We start from the raw sequence: 18452 nt of genomic DNA on the forward strand, positions 1-18452 counted from the left end.
CAGGGACGGAGCAAAGGCAATAAAGAAAACTTCTCATTACCTATCTCTGGGTGCCTCCGAAAATGATTGTCTTCGCTTAACCTCAAGGTCAAGACAACCTATTTTATAGTGTTCACTGTCTCCGAGGACAAGCTTTAGTGAGCACCATGTTTGCTTCTTATAGTATTAAAATAGACAATGAAATCTGCTTCTCAGAAGATCATTTCACCAAGTCCCTGTTGCTCTGTGGGGAATATTTGTTTCCTCATTTATATTCATGTCTCTAAAAGACAAGTAGACCTTGGATGAAATTTCAGGCGACAGTAAATTATAAATAATGTATCCATATTTTTTTTTCTCTTCCATACTACTTGTATTTAATTCCCCCCAGAGTCTTGTGCAAACACCAGAGACAAGAGGACAGGAAGCTATTAACATGATGGAAACAATGAAATGGGCTTATATTATATAGCAGGAATGCAATGAGAAGAGACATCTTGATCAAAGGAATTTTTTGAGGTTTTGTGGGAGCCAGTTCTTTTCTTTTTTCCTCTCTCGTATTATTTTTTTAACATCTCAACTTTTTCCTAAACCATTAAATTGGCATCTGCATGTAATGAGTTCTCTTTGCTTGGCCCACCCAGGATAAGATGAGGGTTTGTCAGTGGATGGAGGCCACTCTGGGGTCCAGCCTTAGACTCTTTTGTTCCTTAAGACATGACATGATGCTGCTGCTGCTAAGTCGCTTAAGTTGTGTCCAACTCTGTGTGACCCCATAGACGGCAGCCCACCAGGCTCCCCCATCCCTGGGATTCTCCAGGCAAGAACACTGGAGTGGGTTGCCATTTCCTTCTCCCATTCATGAAAGTGAAAAGTGAAAGTGAAGTCACTCAGTCGTGTCTGACTTGTAGTGACCCCATGGACTGCAGCCCACCAGGCTCCTCCGTCCGTGGGATTTTCTAGGCAAGAGTACTGGAGTGGGGTGCCATCGCCTTCTCCAAAGACATGACATAAAAAACACTTAGAACAATCAGCTGAGATCAGTCTAAGAATAGGATACTGCTAAGTGGAAGTTCAGGTACTGTTAGTGAAGTCAGAAAGGGTGTCGGTTACTAGAATGAAATTAGCTTCTAAGTCCATCATCCCTGGTGTTCCTCAGATCTCTTGCTCAGCAGGAGTGATTCATGGGGTTCAGGAGGGCAGCCCTTCAATCTTTTGAGTAAGTGAAGATAACTCTGCTCTTTGTTTTTGTTTCTTTCTCTCCTCTCTCTTTCTCTCTCTCTCTTTTAAAGGATGCTGCAGATGGAAAATCCCATGGACGGAGGAGCCTGGTAGGCTGCAGTCCATGGGGTCACTAAGAGTAGGACACGACTAAGCGACTTCACTTTCACTTTTTCACTTTCATGCATCGAAGAAGGAAATGGCAACCCACTCCAGTGTTCTTGCTTGGAGAATCCCAGGGACGGGGGAGCCTGGTGGGCTGCCATCTCTGGGGTCGCACTGAGTTGGACACGACTGAAGCGACTTAGCAGCAGCAGCAGCAGCAGATGGAGCTTGCAGGGTGCTGCATGTGGCTTCAAGGGCGTGAGGGGAGTATGCTCTGGTCCTGAGGGAGGGGCAGGGAAAGGATGGATTAGAATGTGCTGAGTGTCGGCAGAGGGTGGGGAACTCAGAGAATTGCAGACTCAGGCCCGAGGCACTGCTGCTCCAACCACTTTTCCCTGAGGAAGCCCACTCTCAGGGGATGTCAGGAGATATCCAGGGCAGACAGGGAACTTCTGGGATGAGAAACACCTGGATGCCCAGGTGCCCAGTGAAAGTGAAAGTCACTCAGTCATGTCTGACTCTTTGTGACCCCATGGACTATACATTCCATGGAATTCTCCAGGCCAGAATACTGGAGTGGTTAGCTGTTCCCTTCTCCAGGGGATCTTTGGAGGCCTCTTTTTCTCCCCCAGACTCTTCCTCAGGAGTCTAGCTCATGTCATCTGTGAAGTAAACTCCAGTCCTCTTCTTGATAACATCTGCACCCCTACACTCAGGAAGGTCATACACTTGTATTCTCTTCATCTCTAAGAAAATTTGCTTTTTTGGTGAGGGATTTAGGAGAAGGGAGAGGGCATGGAACAGGCAATGAGGACTCATTAATACTGACATGCATATTTTCAAATTATAGTTTTCTCCAGGAGGAAAGGTTCCTTTTCCCCGACACCCTCTTCAGCATTTATTGCTTGTATTTTTTGATGATTGCCATTCTGACCATGTGAGGTGATACCTCATTATAGTTTTGATTTGATTTGCACTTCTCTGATAAGTAGTGATGTTGAGCATCTTTTTATGTGCCTTTTGGCCATCTGTATATCTTCTTTGGAGAAATGTCTATTTAGATCTTCTGCCCATTTCTTGATTGGATTTTTTTAAAAAATATAATAAGCTGCATGAGCTGTTTGTATATTTTGGAGATTAATCCCTTGTTGGTTGCTTCATTTACAAATATTTTCTCCCATTCTGTGGGTTGTCTTTTCATTTTATTTATGGTTTATTTTTCTGTGCAAAAGCCTTTAAGTTTAATTAGGTCCCATTTCATGTACCCCAGTCCATTGCAGCACTGTTTACAATAGCCAGGCATGGAAGCAACCTAAATGTCCATCAATGGAGGAATGGAGAAAGAAGGTGTGGGAGACATATATCTACCTCGAATGGAATATTATTAAGCCATAAAAAAGAACAAAATAATGCCATTTGCAGTGACATGGATGGGCTAGAGATTGTCATGTTGAGTGAAGTAAGTCAGACAAAGACAAATATCACATGATATCGCTTATATGCGGAATCCAAAAAAATGGTACCAATGAACATATTTACAAAACAGAAATAGAGTCACAGATATAGAAAACAAACTTATGGTTAACAAGGGGGAGAGAAGGGGAGGGATGAATTTGGAGATTGGGATTGACATATACACACTACGTGTGTTAGTCACTCAGTTGTGTCTGACTCTTTGCAATCCTATGGACTGTAGCCCACCAGGCTCCTCTGTCCATGGGGTTTCCCAGGCAAGAACACTGGAGTGGGTTAGAATACTGGAGTGGGTTGCCATTTGATAACTAATAAGAACTAACAATAATAGCACAGGGAACTCTACTCAATATTCTGTAATGACCTCTACGGGAAAAGAACCTAAGAGTAGATATATGTATATGTATAAATGATTTGCTTTGCGGAAACTAACACAACATTGTAAATCAATTGCACTCCAATAGAAATTAATTAAAAATATTATCAAACCTTTATGGTCACTGTGTCCTTTGTGTTTGCATTTTGTTCAGAGCCTGTTGTTATGTAAACAATAAAATTTACTGTGTCAGTTGCTTTGAATCTTAAAAAAAGTATTGACATGCAAATGACTCTGTAAGCTCTGTGTAATTCATTTGAGGAAATCTGCATGTGAGGTGGCAGAAAGAGCCTGCAATCAGAGAGACACGTGCATCGTACTCTGTATGCAGTCCTTCTTTGCATGGGCTGTCCCCGTAAAGGGTATTAAAAATCTTCTCCTCCTACAGCTTCTCATCAGAAACCCCTCTTCCCAGGCTCTGCACCTGGGGTTTAACTGCTCCTCTCAACCCCTATTTATTACGTCTGCGATGTGCCCAGCTTTGTGCGAGGTGATGTCTCGTGCACTGCTTCTGTCCCTGGATTGTCACTATGCCACTGGTCATTTCAGTGGGTTTGGGATGCATCAGTGATTGAGATTTAAATTTGAGCTTTCCAGGGAAACTCTGTGAAAACTTCTAGACATAGACCCCTCTTTGCCATGAACCACTGTAGTTGTAGTGGTAAGTCCGTCTCTGGTTCCCCAAACTGCATGGAACAACTTGGGTAGTAATCACACTGCTGTTACAGGCAAGTGGGCTCTTCAGTGCTCTCCTTTTCAAGGGGGTTACTGGTCATGCTGCGGGGGCTCAGTGTCAACTGAAGTCTCACAAAAAGAACAAACACCTAAATACATCTTGATGGTCCCCCTGTGCTGTCCACGGAACAAAGCCACTACCCTGGGCTCCGTCCCAGATTTCCACAAATTGTCAACCCTCTGTTTACTGGACCTTACTGGGCCCCCAGCTGGATTTGGGATTCTAGACTCAAACTATTGCACACCCTTTGGGGGTGACTTCATCTAACAGAGGCCAGCGGAGGGCTCAGAATCTGGCATGCTGTTACAATCCAGGCGGATATGGAGCAAGGCACAGCTGCAAGATACTACAGAAACCCCAGGCATATTGTCATCCTGCCCACCACCACTAGCTGTGGTGTTACTAGGATGGGAATTGAAAGCTCATACTACACTGAGCAAGCAGTGAAACCCATGCATTTGGGGAATGAAATGAGTAGTTTAGACATAATAAATATGCAGATCAGGGGCTTTGTTTATGTTTCTGTCATCTGTGTCCTTTTTAGGGGAAGGAAAATTTTAATTCAGTGAAAAGCTCCAATCCCTGGGTCTTGGGTGGTGGCTTGAGAAGGGAAACCCTGGAGGACCTTTTAATTAACCTGTGAATGTGCAGGGAAGGGCTTGAGAAAGATGGTGACACCTTGGTTCTGAGGTGAGACACCTCTAGAAAGTCATGGAGCTTGAGCTTACTTGACTTCAGCCCTATAAAAGAGATCAAGTGTCCTCCAAATTCTACTTGTCAAAGACCCGTCTTGGATACATGTCTTCATTGAGTGACCAAAGTTTATTTTTATGTTTTAATTAAAAATTGTTTTTCTGATTATCATGCTCATTGTCAACACTTTGAAAGATATTGAAAAGTATAAAAAGGAAGGAAAAGGGAGACTCAAGTCATAATTTCACTACTGTACGGAATCACTAGTGACATTTGGGTGTATTTGAGCCAGTGCCCTGCTTTGTCTATGGGGTCGCACAGAGTCGGACACGACTGAAGCGACTTAGCAGCAGCAGCAGCAGCAGTGGGGGAGGCGGAGAAGGCAATGGCAACCCACTCTAGTACACGTGCCTGGAAAATCCCATGGGAGGAGCCTGGTAGGCTGCAGTCCATGGGGTCACTACGAGTCAGACAGGACTGAGTGACTTCACTTTCACTTTTCACTTTCATGCATTGGAGAAGGAAATGGCAACCCACTCCTGTGTTCTTGCCTGGAGAATCCCAGAGACGGGGGAGCCTTGTGGGCTGCCGTCTATGGGGTAGCACAGAGTCGGACACAACTGAAGCGACTTAGCAGCAGCAGCAGCAGCAGCAGTGGGGGAGGCACCTGGGTAGATGGGTGACTTTCTGTCACCTCTCTCCAGTGATAGGAGGATGGGCTCTGGGGGTGGACAGGAATCCAGTCACCCTGGTGCTCTGAGATGACAACAGAAGTGTGTCTACAGATAATGAACATGGCTTCACTTGCCCTGCTGGCTCAGATGATAAAGAATCAGTCTGCCAATGCAGGAGCTGCAAGAGCTATGGTTTTGATCCCTGGGTCAGCAAGATCCCCTGGAGAAGGAAATGGCAACCCACTCCAGTATTCTTGCCTGGAGAATCCCGTGGACAGAGGAGCCTGGTGGGCTACCGTCCATGGGTTTGCAAAGAGTTGGACACGACTGAGCAACTAACAGTACACTTGCCCCACATGGCGTACAGCCACCCTCCTCTAAATATGGGGTGGGGAGAGGATACAGTCTGGACAGGGCAGCACCACGTTACAGATGGCAGAGAGGCACCATGGAAAGTGGCGGGAAGGGTTGTTAACACAGACCACAGAGCTAGCACACCTGGGGTCAATTCAGCTGTCCTACCTGAGAGCTATGGAGTCTTGGGTGAGTTACCTCATCTCTCTTTGGCCCCGTTTCCATATCTGTAAATAAGGATACTAGAACATACCTCATAGACTGCCATGGGGATTAAGTTAGAATACATAATACTGTTGTAACAGTGCCTGTCAAACAGCCCTCAAATATCAGGTGTTACTTTATTTCCTGTTGTACACATTAGACCAACCTTACCCCTTAAGGTGGGGTTCCCTGGTGACTCAGACAGTAACGATTCTGCCTGCGATGCAGGAGACTCAGGTTCTATCCCTGGATCAGGACGATCCCCTGGAGAAGGGAATGGCAACCCACTCCAGTCTTCCTGCCTGGAGAATTCCATGGACAGAGGAGTGTGTAGACTGCAGTCCATGGGGTCGCAAAGAGTCAGACATGACTGAGTGACTAACAATTTCACTTCACTTTTCACCCTTTAAGGGTATTTCCAGTATCTTCTTCTGATATTGGGTTAGCCAAAAAGTTCATTTGGGTTTTTCTGTACAATGAGATGGAAAAACCTGAAGAAACTTTATGACCAACGCAATACTTAGATGAAGGAAGGCAGAAGGAATGCTGGATTTAGAAGTGGAAGACCTTGGTTCAAGTTCTGACCCAGAACTTACTACCATGTAAGTCATTTGATTTCCAGGCACCTAAGTTTCATCATCTGAGGTGAATGGGGATAATAACACCCTTCTCACCAGTTGTTGTAAAAGAATGGGTTGAGACCATAGAAATGCAGAAGTGCTTTGTGGATGGAGAACTGCAGACTTCATACTGGGGCTTTATTTGTGGGACTTTTACAGGCAGCAGAGGCAGGAAGGAGGGAAGGACAAACCGTGCTGGAAAAGCCCTTGCAGAAAATCTGCACAGGAGCCTGCTCTCTTACTTGGTGCACTTAGTTGGTGCAGGAGGACCAGGAATTTGTGTTGCTGGTTCCTATGGTTGCCTTGGTAGTGAGAGGTTCCTGACAGGGCCATGGCAGTTGGGGAAGGCAGGAGTAGGGGAAAATAATTATTTTTCTTTGCAAGAAGAGGCAATTGAGCTTCTCTGGTGGGCTCCTCCCTGGCCAAGTCTCAGCAGAGGCTGCTGAGGAGCCAAATGCCATGCAGGGGAGGAGGAGATGGCAGAGTGGAGGTACCTCTCTCACCTGTGACAAAGGCAGTGGAGGTGATGCTGCTCCGCTCCGTGTCCTGGGCCGCCTGCAGGAGCACCGTGTAGTCTGTGCTCTCCGACAGACCTTCCAGTCGGATCCACGTGTCCTCTGCATCCACAATCAGCTCCTGCAGGATGAACCAGGGGAGGGAAGTGGAGGTTGGTGAGCAGAGGGCTCACCATGGAGGAGAGCAGGGAAGGGGAAGTCCAGACCCTGTGGTCAGTATTACAGTGACCATTTTTATTCTCTCATCCCACATCACGTAAGGAGAAGATGTTCCAATAAGCAGAGAGAACATGTCCTATGTGGGACTGAGGCCAGCTCCCCTCCCATGGATGAACATTGGACAAGCTTAGCTGTGGGTTATTGAACTCTGTGGTTTTCAGATCACACGGGGTCTCCTGGAGGTGTGACGAAGGGGGAACTTAGGCCTCCCTCTTCCACACCCGCAGACTAGCTCTACTGAAACCTATTCTGTATATTTGGTTTCTGTATAAGATTTCACATTGTTAAAAAAAAAGGATTCCACTGTTAACAAACATTTGACAACCAGTGCTATAGGTAGCCTGTTTCAACTGACCACCTAAAACATAAATTTGTGATGTCTTTGCTGTGGGCTGTATAGATGGAGCCTTTATTGTGCTTATCGAGAGGCACATGAGACTGTCGAATGTGGTATCCAGCTCATGTTTGCATGGCCCTGTTACCGAAAATTCATTCCAATACCATGTACTTATTAATTGGCTTGGAAGCTGGTATTGGCAGCATCAACCACAACTGAGTGAAGTTGCAGGGTAGATGCCCCTATTACCTAGAGAAGAAACTGAGACTCAGAGAGGTTGAGTGTTTTGCCTCAACTTGCACAGAGAGTAAGAGTAGAGGCAAGACTAACACAAATGTCTGGCTTGCAGATGAGTGCTCTTTCCTCAACAGCCTGCTATGTATCCGTAACGGCAAACCTAGCTTACTCCCTGTGAGTTGCTTCCAGAAAAATCTCACCTTGCGGCTTCCATCAGTGGATTTGTAGGTCAAGATGTAGTTTTCAATCTCTGCTCTGGGAGGCTGCCAGGAGATCAGGGCGCTTTGTCTGGTGACTTCACTAGCTGTCAGATTTGCAGGGGCATCCAGGACTGCAAAGAAGAGAAAATGTGAGGAGTGGGCACCCCTCCAGCTCCTCCGTCTTTGATGCCAGGCATGTGGACCAATTTGTCCACCTATGGGATCTCTGGGCTGCTCACATGGTGACCCCAGTTCTCGCTTGGACAGGAGCATAAAGGACACTCCTGGGCAGAAGGTAATCATTCAGCATCACGATCATCCCTGAAGCTATTCCCTCTTCCCTCACCTGGTCCTCTGGGCCTGGATGTGGCATCGTCCAATCTGAAATCATGACCTTGTTAATCCTGCACATCTGTGAGTTCACTCTTGAATTTACATCATTCCCACAAGTATACTTTTGTCTACTGTTCTCCTGGCCATGACTGCACCTGGCAATTCTCTCCCAGATATTAAGCCCTTTAGTATCCATCAGACTTTAATGGGCCAGATGCATTCCCAATACCAGCCTCTCTTGACCTGGTTCTACTGCTCTCAGCCAGACTCAGGAAGAGAGTTGCAGCCCACTTTCACTGGCGTTTGGGCTGCAGTTAACTAAAATAATACCTCGTAACTGCATTGTCCAAAACCTATAGACTCTAATCTAGTCTAGCCCTTGGAAACTGATCATTTTCAGGATGCATAAAGGCCTCCTGGGATATTGACATGGAGCTGACCACTCGAGTACTCACGGGTAGAGAAGTTGGTACTGACGGTACCACTGGTGAGAGGCCCGCTGGTGGCATACATGGTGACCGTGTAGTGGGTCCTAGGAAGCAGGTCAACAAGCTGGAATTCCTCACTGTCTCCATCAACCAGGATGGTCTCTCCAGCAACTAAAATCAGATGGATATGGATAAGGATTGAACAAGACTATTCAGCTTAGGAAAGACTTATCCAGTCCAACGATACTCCTTTAAAAAAATGCACTATTAGAGTATTTTGGAAAAAGTCCTCTAGAGGTTATTTAACTTGGCATTATATTCCATACAAAGCTCCCCTCTCATCTTATTTTTCATCATAATTGAGAGATTATTTGGAGGCCAAATAGTCTTTCATATAACATCTACTTGGGTCTCTGGAGTTAGAATAAACCAAATCTGTTGTTTCATGACCCCTTCCTGCCCTTCACTCTTCCTAATCAGGTTTTCTCTCCTCTAGACTAAGAGCATTCAGCCCAACCCCCATTACATGTATGAATGTGAAAGAAAGTGAAGTCTCTTAGTCATGTCCAACTCTTTGCGACCCCATGGACTGTAGCCTGCCAGGCTCCTCCGTCCGTGGGATTTTCCAGGCAAGAATACTGGAGTGCATTGCCATTGCCTTCTCCAGAGGATCTTATGAGATGATTCTAAAACTGTCACATTCCTGGCCACCTTTCTCTAAACAAGGAATGGTTTATCAGTGTCCCTGCTGAAATGCAAAACTCAGAAGAGAATCGAGAATGATAATTGAGATGAGCTGACAACGAAAGAAACAGGTTAAGACCCTGCTTTTATTTGTGCCAAGTATGTATATTAATCCTGGTCCTAGGGTGGAAAATTCTGAAAGAGATGGGAATACCAGACCGCCTGATCTGCCTCTTGAGAAATTTGTAGGCAGGTCAGGAAGCAACACTTAGAACCGGACATGGAACAACAGACTGGTTCCAAATAGGAAAAGGAGTACGTCAAGGCTGTATATTGTCACCCTGTTTATTTAACTTATATGCAGAGTACATTATGAGAAACGCTGGACTGGAAGAAACACAAACTGGAATCAAGATCGCCGGGAGAAATATCAATCACCTCAGATATGCAGATGACACCACCCTTATGGCAGAAAGTGAAGAGGAACTCAAAAGCCTCTTGATGAAAGTGAAAGTGGAGAGTGAAAAAGTTGGCTTAAAGCTCAACATTCAGAAAACGAAGACCATGGCATCTGGTCCCACCACGTCATGGGAAATAGATGGGGAAACAGTGGAAACAGTGTCAGACTTTATTTTTATTTTTTTGGGCTTCAAAATCACTGCAGATGGTGACTGCAGCCATGAAATTAAAAGACGCTTACTCCTTGGAAGGAAAGTTATGACCAACTTAGATAGCATATTCAAAAGCAGAGACATTACTTTGCCAACAAAGGTCCATCTAGTCAAGGCTATGGTTTTTCCTGTGGTCATGTATGGATGTGAGAGTTGGACTGTGAAGAAGGCTGAGCGCCAAAGAATTGATGCCTTTGAACTGTGGTGTTGGAGAAGACTCTTGAGAGTCCCTTGGACTACAAGGAGATCCAACCAGTCCATTCTGAAGGAGATCAGCCCTGGGATTTCTTTGGAAGGAATGATGCTAAAGCTGAAACTCCAGTACTTTGGCCACCTCATGTGAAGAGTTGACTCATTGGAAAAGACTCTGATGCTGGGAGGGATTGGGGGCAGGAGGAGAAGAGGATGCCAGAGGATGAGATGGCTGGATGGCATCACTGACTCGATGGACGTGAGTCTGAGTGAACTCCACGAGTTGGTGATGGACAGGGAGGCCTGGCGTGCTGTGATTCATGGGGTCTCGAAGAGTCGGACACGACTGAGCGACTGATCTGATCTGAGGATATTATTATCATAGGCTGAGATTAAAAATCATCAAAGACCATGTTTATTACCCCCTCCCAACCTTACCTTGTGTAGTTGATTTTTTTGCACCCATGGGAAGGGATTTGCATTCATTTCTACTGCATTTTTCCTTGTTGACTGAGTGTGGGGCTACCATTTCAGTTTACTAAAATATATCTGAATTTGGATTCTAATGATCACAGTTTTGTTTGAAACATAAATTTCGTATTCATATCTTTTCTACATTCATTCAAGCTGTTGATAAAACTGTTTATTAGATCAAGGCCAAGCCTCTTATTGTGTCTTGAGAATACTTCTGAGTCATTCAGCATTTAATAGAGTTTACTGGGCACTTCTCCAAACAATGGCAGGGCTGAAGTTTCCATTTTTTGTGGTCTAATGACACAGAAAAGCATGCAAACAAGTTAAAATATAAACTAGCCTTTTGAAAGAGCTCATATAATGGCTCTATCTTTTTAATATCCTCCTTTACCACATGGTGCCAACAGTTAGTGCTCCAGCCACATCTATGGCAGTTCCTGAGACTCTCCAAGCTTTCTCTCTAAATGCACCACAGGCTGCTCTTTTTCTTGGAATTCACGTCTTTCTCCTATTCTCTTTTTCTTTTTCTCTTTTTCTCAGATCTAAGATCTGCCTTCTTTCTTCCCCTCCACACCCTCACTCTAAATCATAGTGGCCCATCAGGTGTGGCAGACTGGTGTTTTGTATTTGCCCACATCATATATTTGCCCACATACTTGTCTGCATCTTTACTAGAAGTGAATTCTTCGAAGATAAGAACTCGTGTTTTGCTTTGAATCATTGTAGTCTCAGAGAGTGCATGGCACTTTGGAGGAAAAGCAAAAGTAGCTGTTGAATGAATGGAAATTGCTATGGTGGAACTCTGTGCTTCATATCCGTGAGCAGGTGCACCTGACTGCCTTAAGGGAATAATGAGAGCTTTGATCTAGGAGATTGTGTTGGAACTGAGACTTAAAGGATGAGTTTAGTAGGTAGATAAGTGGGGAAAGAGTTTCCTGGTACAGGAAAGAACATGTGCAAATGCATGTTGGCTTGAGAAGGCAGGTGAGAATTTAGAAATGCAGGGTCATAATGTGTAGGGAGGGGTGGTAGGGTTGACGTGGCTTGCGCATGCACATAGCAGGGTTAGGATGTATCCACAGTAATGATGTTCATTCTCTGGGGAGGGTAAGTCATTCAGTCAGCTATGTAACTCCAAATGTGATCCATCTTGCAGTTTTCCATCTAAATGGGAGGTGGGCCTTCTAATGCCTTGCTGAGATACTGATGTGCTAGCAGATTTTCTAGTGAAAAAAAGGGGGGCAAAAAGTGGTTTGGGCAAAACTCATACTTTGTGAACCTGTGCTGGTATGTAGTAATCATTAATTCCTTTCCAATTTATTTAATAGTCTGTTTTGGTTTCTTTCCCAAGCTTTGACAATCAGTTTACTTTGCAGCTTACAGAATTAACTTAATCTGTCATTTTTGAAAATCAAGACATCTGCCTGCCTTCTGTCTTCTGGTATCTTTGTTCTCTGGATTCCTGCCTATAACCCACAATGTTCTGTGAGTACATGTATAATTTAGGCAGATAAATAATTTCCTAGGCCTAGACACTTGAACTACTCAAAAGCATTCTGCTTTGGGCTTCTCTATTCAACTTCAAATAGCATTAAGGTGAGTAAGTATGGCAAAGAAGACATTAAAACTCAAGATCTCATGTTGGCTCAACCTTTGGGGTTAGATATCGGTAGAGAAGGTCAAAGCGACAGAAGAATTTAGTAGTTCTGAATCCTCTGTCACCTGTTATCATGGATGGTCCTTTAGTGTTTTCCTCACTTCGTAAAATATCTAGAAAAGTCAGCTTTCTTGCCCATAGCATTCTGGGGCAAGTTCTGAGTTTTGTCTTTCAAGTGCTACTTCTGTTTCTGTATTGGTTACATGCCCTTTTTGTACTTTTTAGATTTAACTTTCTCAACTCCCATAGTTGATACAGTTCACAGAGTTTGGGGGCTATCTTGAGGGCTTTATGGTGAAATTAAAGCAGGGAAATTTCTAATTTTCTTTCAGATTAAAAAGATTTTTTAAAAAAAATTTTTTTTTCATACTGGTCTTCAGCCCCAATCCCCACCATTCCCACCTGCCTAATGCAATGACCTGCAGACACCCACCTGCAAAGTGGGTGAGAACAATGACATAGTTCTCTACTTCGCTCATGGGCGCCTTCCACTGCAGCAGGGCTTCGGTTGGGGTGATGTTGGTAGCAGTCAGGTCTGCAGGATTGTCCATGGCTGAAACAACATGGGAAAATACCAGGGAGAGGTAAGAGGAACTGCAGGATGGAAGAGGAGAGAACTGTCTCCTGTGGTTTCACCTAGAATGCATGTCTGCTGCTGTGTGACACAAAATAATGGAGTGAGTGAAGACCTCTTTTCTTTCTCCCCTTCTGATTCCATCAGCCCCTTCCTCTTCTCCCATTTCTCCTTCCTCTCAAGCACCCAGCACTCCCTTAATTACTCTCAGATCTTTTAAAAAATCGATTCATTAACTTCTTCTGTGCAGAGCAGTCGGGTATTATGGGGGAGTCCAAGGTATGACTCTTGTGCTTTAGACATTTAAACCTAGATAGAGAAACTTAAGAACATATCAAAACTGTTATATTTTTGTAGCTGATGAGCTAATATGCTTCCCAGGCTCTTTTTACTTGCATAAATGTTGATAGAAGGGGCATGCCATGTGAAACAGTCTCTGTTGAAGAACTGCAGGAAGTGTGGTGGGAGTTCCCTGAAGTCAGGGAGTAACCCCAGCACCTAGAACTTAGACGTTGCTCAGTAAATACTTGTGGAATGAGGAATGGGACTCAAGTTGGCTTTAAAGTCATATCTGCTCATTGAATGCTTGCTTTGCTACTCACAAGGCTGACTCTGTACTGAGTCCTGGGCTCTTTTTTGGCATAGAGAGTCAAGGGACTTGGTCCAGGCTTAAAGCCAGGAGTGCCTGTTGAGGAACAGAGTTTGTTCATCATAGCACCATATTCTTATTCTCTCTCGCCCATGTGATTTAGTTGCTTCAGTGGTGTCTGACTCTTTGCGACACTATGGACTGTAGCCCACCAGACTCCTCTGTCCATGGGATTCTCCAGGCAAGAATACTGGAGTGGGTGGTCATTTCCTTCTCCAAGGGACCTTTCCAACCCAGGGATCGAAGCCTCATCTCTTAAACTGCAGGTGGATTCTTTACTGCTCCTGTTCCCTGCCTCATTTCCTTACTGTACCTCTCTTTCATAAAGTTGGGATTTATCTTAGAAATGCAGGTTATTACAGTAGTTTAGGTATCAGCTCAACCTATGTGTCATGTAATTTAATTTTGGGGACCCAGATATACTATTGATCTCTCCCTCTTCTCTAACTGAAGGCTCTTATTGCTTGTCTATGTCCTTTATTTCAAAGAAACAACCATTTACAATTTTAACATCTGAATTGTGTCTATAATCTATGCCTTGAACAAGGTCTTCAAATGCAACCTTCCAAAAAGAAATAAAGAAGAAAAATCTTAAGAGACTACATTTAGCTTGACCTCTCTGAGACCTACCAGGAGACCTTGAGGAGTAATCAGTCAAAAGTTATAAAATCATAGACCTCACACTAAAGCAACAGCAACAGCAAAAGAACAAAATAAAACATTTCTGTGAGTAATCTAGTTGTTGGGAGTTGCTGAAATAGCTCTGCCTGAACTTGAAGAAGGGAAGCTGGGTCGGTGCATTACTGAATATATGCTTTAGAGATACTTGCTTATGACCAATGGAGAAGGAAATGGCAACCCACTCCAGTACTCTTGCCTGGAGAATCCCATGGATGGAAGAGCCTGGTAGGCTGCAGTCCACGGGGTTGCAAGGTGTCAGACAAAACTGAGCAACTTCACTTTCACTTTTCACTTTCATGCATTGGAGAAGGAAATGGCAAACCACTCCTGCCTGGAGAATCCCAGGGACGGGGGAGCCTGGTGGGCTGCCATCTAAAAGGGGTCGCACAGAGTCAGATACGACTGAAGCAACTTAGCAGCAGCAGCTTATGACCAAGAACCCAAGGAGTGAGTTTTTGACCTAAGTTGTTCTCTTATACTTTTGGGTTTGGAGGCTCGTGAAGTCCATTTTATTGTCCTCACTGAGAAAAACCCTAATTTCTTTAATGTGAATTTCTAAGACTTAGAGAAATGGACGAGGAGGGCTTCTTTATACTCACTGGGCATCCCTTCAGGTCAACATGTGTTGATACTTTAATGGTCATAGACATCTTGATAGGAAGGGTAAGATTGAACCAAAAACATGGCTGTGCTATATGTAGTCACAGGCATGGAAGGACAGTAGGGAAGATGGGAACATCCTATGATGTCCTCAGGCGAATAATTTTTTGAGTTTCTGAAGGAATATTTCTTTGGCCATGGCCTTAGAGATGCTCCTTCTGGGCTGGTGAGCGAATCTACAAGAGCAGTGAGGAATTCCAAGTTGCTCTCATTCATGAAGTACCGTTCATTCCCTGAGGGAAGTAAACAGCCTCAGGAAATCCAGGTGTTCTCTAAATGAGGCAAGCTGGATGTCTTCTTATGTGCTGGGTCAGTGCACTCCTGAATATATGCTTCAATATACAGGAACTATACTGTCACTGATAGTTGCGTCTGGGGTTGGAACCGAAAGCTTTCACTGTTCCCTCTCATGTTTTCTGTGGAAAACCTGTCTAGTTCTACATGATGAGCTGGCTGAGGAGTCGGAAAAGAAGAGCAGGTAGGGTCTGTCAGAGCCCTGTTCTCAAGTCCATCATTTTTTCCAGAGAAAAGCACCTCCTTCCTCCTCCCTGGATGATAAAGCAAAAGCAAATGCAGTTACTTGGTGGTTCTGGTCATGTAGAATGAGGGGTTTCATGATTCTAAGGGTCGTTACTGGAATAACAGACCCCTTTTGTTTTTTCTCTAAGGTAAAGTTTCCCTGTCAGAGTCTTTTAAAAAATTAGATGGGATGAATCACATGTCTGTTCTGGAATTCACTTCTGTCATGAGTCTTTGGAGGGTTACTTTTCATATTGGAAATGCCATGAAAATGTCTGACCTAAACCAGTAAGACTCTTAGAGGGTGACTCTCTAAACTCCTAGTGTTACAGAGGAGCTCCAAGGGAGGAACTTTGCAAACTGCTTCAAACTGTGAGTCCAAGGAACAACCTGGAGGGCAACCTCCCATCCCCAACCCAGAACCAGTGTCCTCTGAGTTAGCCAGGATAACTTCTGTTGGTCCCAGGTCCTCAGCTGGGGTCCCACCTTGTCCCCTCACGGGGAGGCGTGCCCACCTGTGTGCACAAGAGTGCAGATCCGCTCACTCTCCTCCCTGCCCCGCACACTGTTGAGGCTGATTTCATATTCTGTAGCTGGGTACAGCTTGGTGATGGTGAATTCTGTCACCGTGTTGGGCACCACTGAGCTGTCCAGTCGTCCCACTAAGGAAGAGCAGAAGCCACAGGTCAAGTTCCATGGATCTCACATCAATGCAGCTCATGATACAGGATCTCCCAATGGCACCTTGTCATGCAGCCTCGATAGATGAGCACAAGGGTCAGCACCCAGTTGGGAGAGAGGGGGCTGGGAATGTTGGACTTTGAAGATACCTTGCATGCTGATCCCACTCCCATACATCCCAGGAACAAAGTGGGGCGGGGGGACTATTTATTAGGTGGTTTTCTAACAAGCTGGTCTTCAAGTAGTATAGAAAGCATGGCTGCAGACTGGCCCATGCAGCCCAGAGATCTGGTAGTCTGGAAAATTATGCCCCCAGCTCACTGGAAGTAAGTGTACCCTCTACTTCCTTAATAATTCCACATGCAGCAGCAAGAGCTGGCAGGATGCAAGTGAGGTCTGGCCCTGTTTCTTCTGACTCATAACTTGGATGGAGCAGCAGTAACAGGACCACCATCACTGTAGTTTCCTCCATATGACTCTGTGGTATCTTCAGGCATCCCCCAGGGGTTTTAGTCTTGGACTTTAATTCTCTCAGTCGTGTCCAACTCTTTCCAACTTCCCTGGTGGCTAAGACGGTAAAGCGTCTGCCTGCAATGTGGGAGACGCGGGTTCGATCCCTGGGTCGGGAAGATCCCTGGAGAAGGAAATGGCAACCCACTCCAGTATCCTTGCCTGGAGAATCCCATGGATGGAGGAGCCTGGTAGGCTACATACAGTCCACGGGGGCCGCAAAGAGTAAGACACGATTGAGCTACTTCACTTTCACTTTAATTCTCTCAGAAAAGTGCATGTGACCTTGGCTCTTGGCAGATTCTTTTAGAGTTCTTTGTTTCTCACTACGCTGTCTGGATAGTGGTGACTGATTATCATGGTTCACTCTACCTGTAAAGGGCCTGCTTCCTGTGTGAATATAATCAAGCCTTTTGTGGGAGGAGCTGGTATGTTCTGGGTTCCTTGGCTACTCCTCATTACCCACTTTCATTCTGATGCAGCGTGCTACAGAGAGGAGGAAATTACAGGCAGGGGGGTGATATCCCCTGGGATATGCTAGTTCTGCCATAATAGTCTTCATCCAGTTCCAAATTCTATTCATCTTTGAGAAATCAAGTAACTTTATTACCTTGTGTTGGCCGATAGGATACTCGGTAGTAATCAAAAGATGCAACAGGAGGGCTCCAGGAGACCATAACTGAGTCCTTGGTCACATTGCTAATTGTGATGTCTTTGGGAGGATCAATTCCTACAAGGATCCAGGTGGTCGTGGGGAAAAGACAGAAAGCATAATATGAGAAACAATTTCCTATTTTTGGTTTTATGTGGACCAAGAGCTATTGGTGTCCCAGAGGCAATCAAGACCTTACACTTTATACTAAGGAAACCTTAAAACCATGATCAGGCTGAAGTCTCACTTGAAACCTCATAGATATGGCCAGAGCCATGCACCTAGAGAGTATTTTAACAAAATGAAATCAAGCTGTCAAGGTCTATGCCTCTGTAGCGACTCTTACCTATCTGAAGGCCAACGGGAAGATATCCTTCAAGTTTGTTGTTTTGTTTTGAACTAGGAGTAATGGTCATTTTCTTTGGGGCAGCTTCTTTTGAACAAACCCAACTCTCTCTCTCTCTCTCTCTTTTTTGTATCAACCACCTTTGGTCAATTTGGAAAAATTGCTATTGACTGTACAGGGATTTCAGAGTACAAGTCCAGAACAAATCCACTTTCCTAAACTGTTTTTTTATTTATACTGTATGCTCTATTTTTTTTTTTTTTTTTAGTACTGGCAGGTTACATGGCCAAAACCAGCTGAGTGTTTAATCCACTTCTTCATTTCTTGTAAGTATATAAGAAATCACCCAAACAGACATCCTCACCCACATCACACTCATATTTGTGACTGTATGTAAGAAAGATGAGATGCAAGTGATTCAGTGCATCTCAGAGTAGCTGTGTTTTTCAGACAACATGCAGATCAACCTGATTCTCAGAGTACCAGGTCCCTATATGGTTGCATGCCAGTCTCATATGATTCTGGGGAAACATCATTCACAAATTGAACTGACTGGGCAGTCAAGAGATAGCTCTCCAGAAGAGGAACAGGTGTCTCCTCACTGTAGAAGGGTCTCCTCTTGGAGACTAGCTCTCTCCAGAGTTTTCTTCTAAGTTGATAGAAGGAGGACCTCTGGATCAATGCATTAAAGCCCTGGCCTCCTTAAGACATCAAGTCCATCCTATCTTCTAAGTGGAAGCTTCCTATCTTATACATTTTGTGCAGCCCTGGAAGAGGTGACTGTTTAAGAACAACTCA

At 44.7% G+C, this 18452-nt stretch overlaps 1 protein-coding gene across 2 annotated transcripts in view; it reads right to left on the reverse strand.

Annotated features, from left to right (window-relative positions):
• Nucleotides 1-18452, reverse strand: part of TNR (tenascin R) — a 228142-nt gene that overhangs the window by 34572 nt on the left and 175118 nt on the right. For both annotated transcript variants that reach the window (XM_061383275.1, XM_061383276.1), the window contains 6 exons: nt 17267-17386; nt 15981-16127; nt 12816-12935; nt 8732-8875; nt 7944-8074; nt 6939-7071 (listed from right to left, as the gene is read on the reverse strand). In XM_061383275.1, the coding sequence (XP_061239259.1) occupies nt 6939-7071; nt 7944-8074; nt 8732-8875; nt 12816-12935; nt 15981-16127; nt 17267-17386 (795 nt within the window). The remainder of the gene's footprint in view (nt 1-6938; nt 7072-7943; nt 8075-8731; nt 8876-12815; nt 12936-15980; nt 16128-17266; nt 17387-18452) is intronic.

This window comes from Bos javanicus, chromosome 16 (genome assembly GCF_032452875.1).
Source record: "Bos javanicus breed banteng chromosome 16, ARS-OSU_banteng_1.0, whole genome shotgun sequence".
NCBI lineage: Eukaryota > Metazoa > Chordata > Mammalia > Artiodactyla > Bovidae > Bos > Bos javanicus.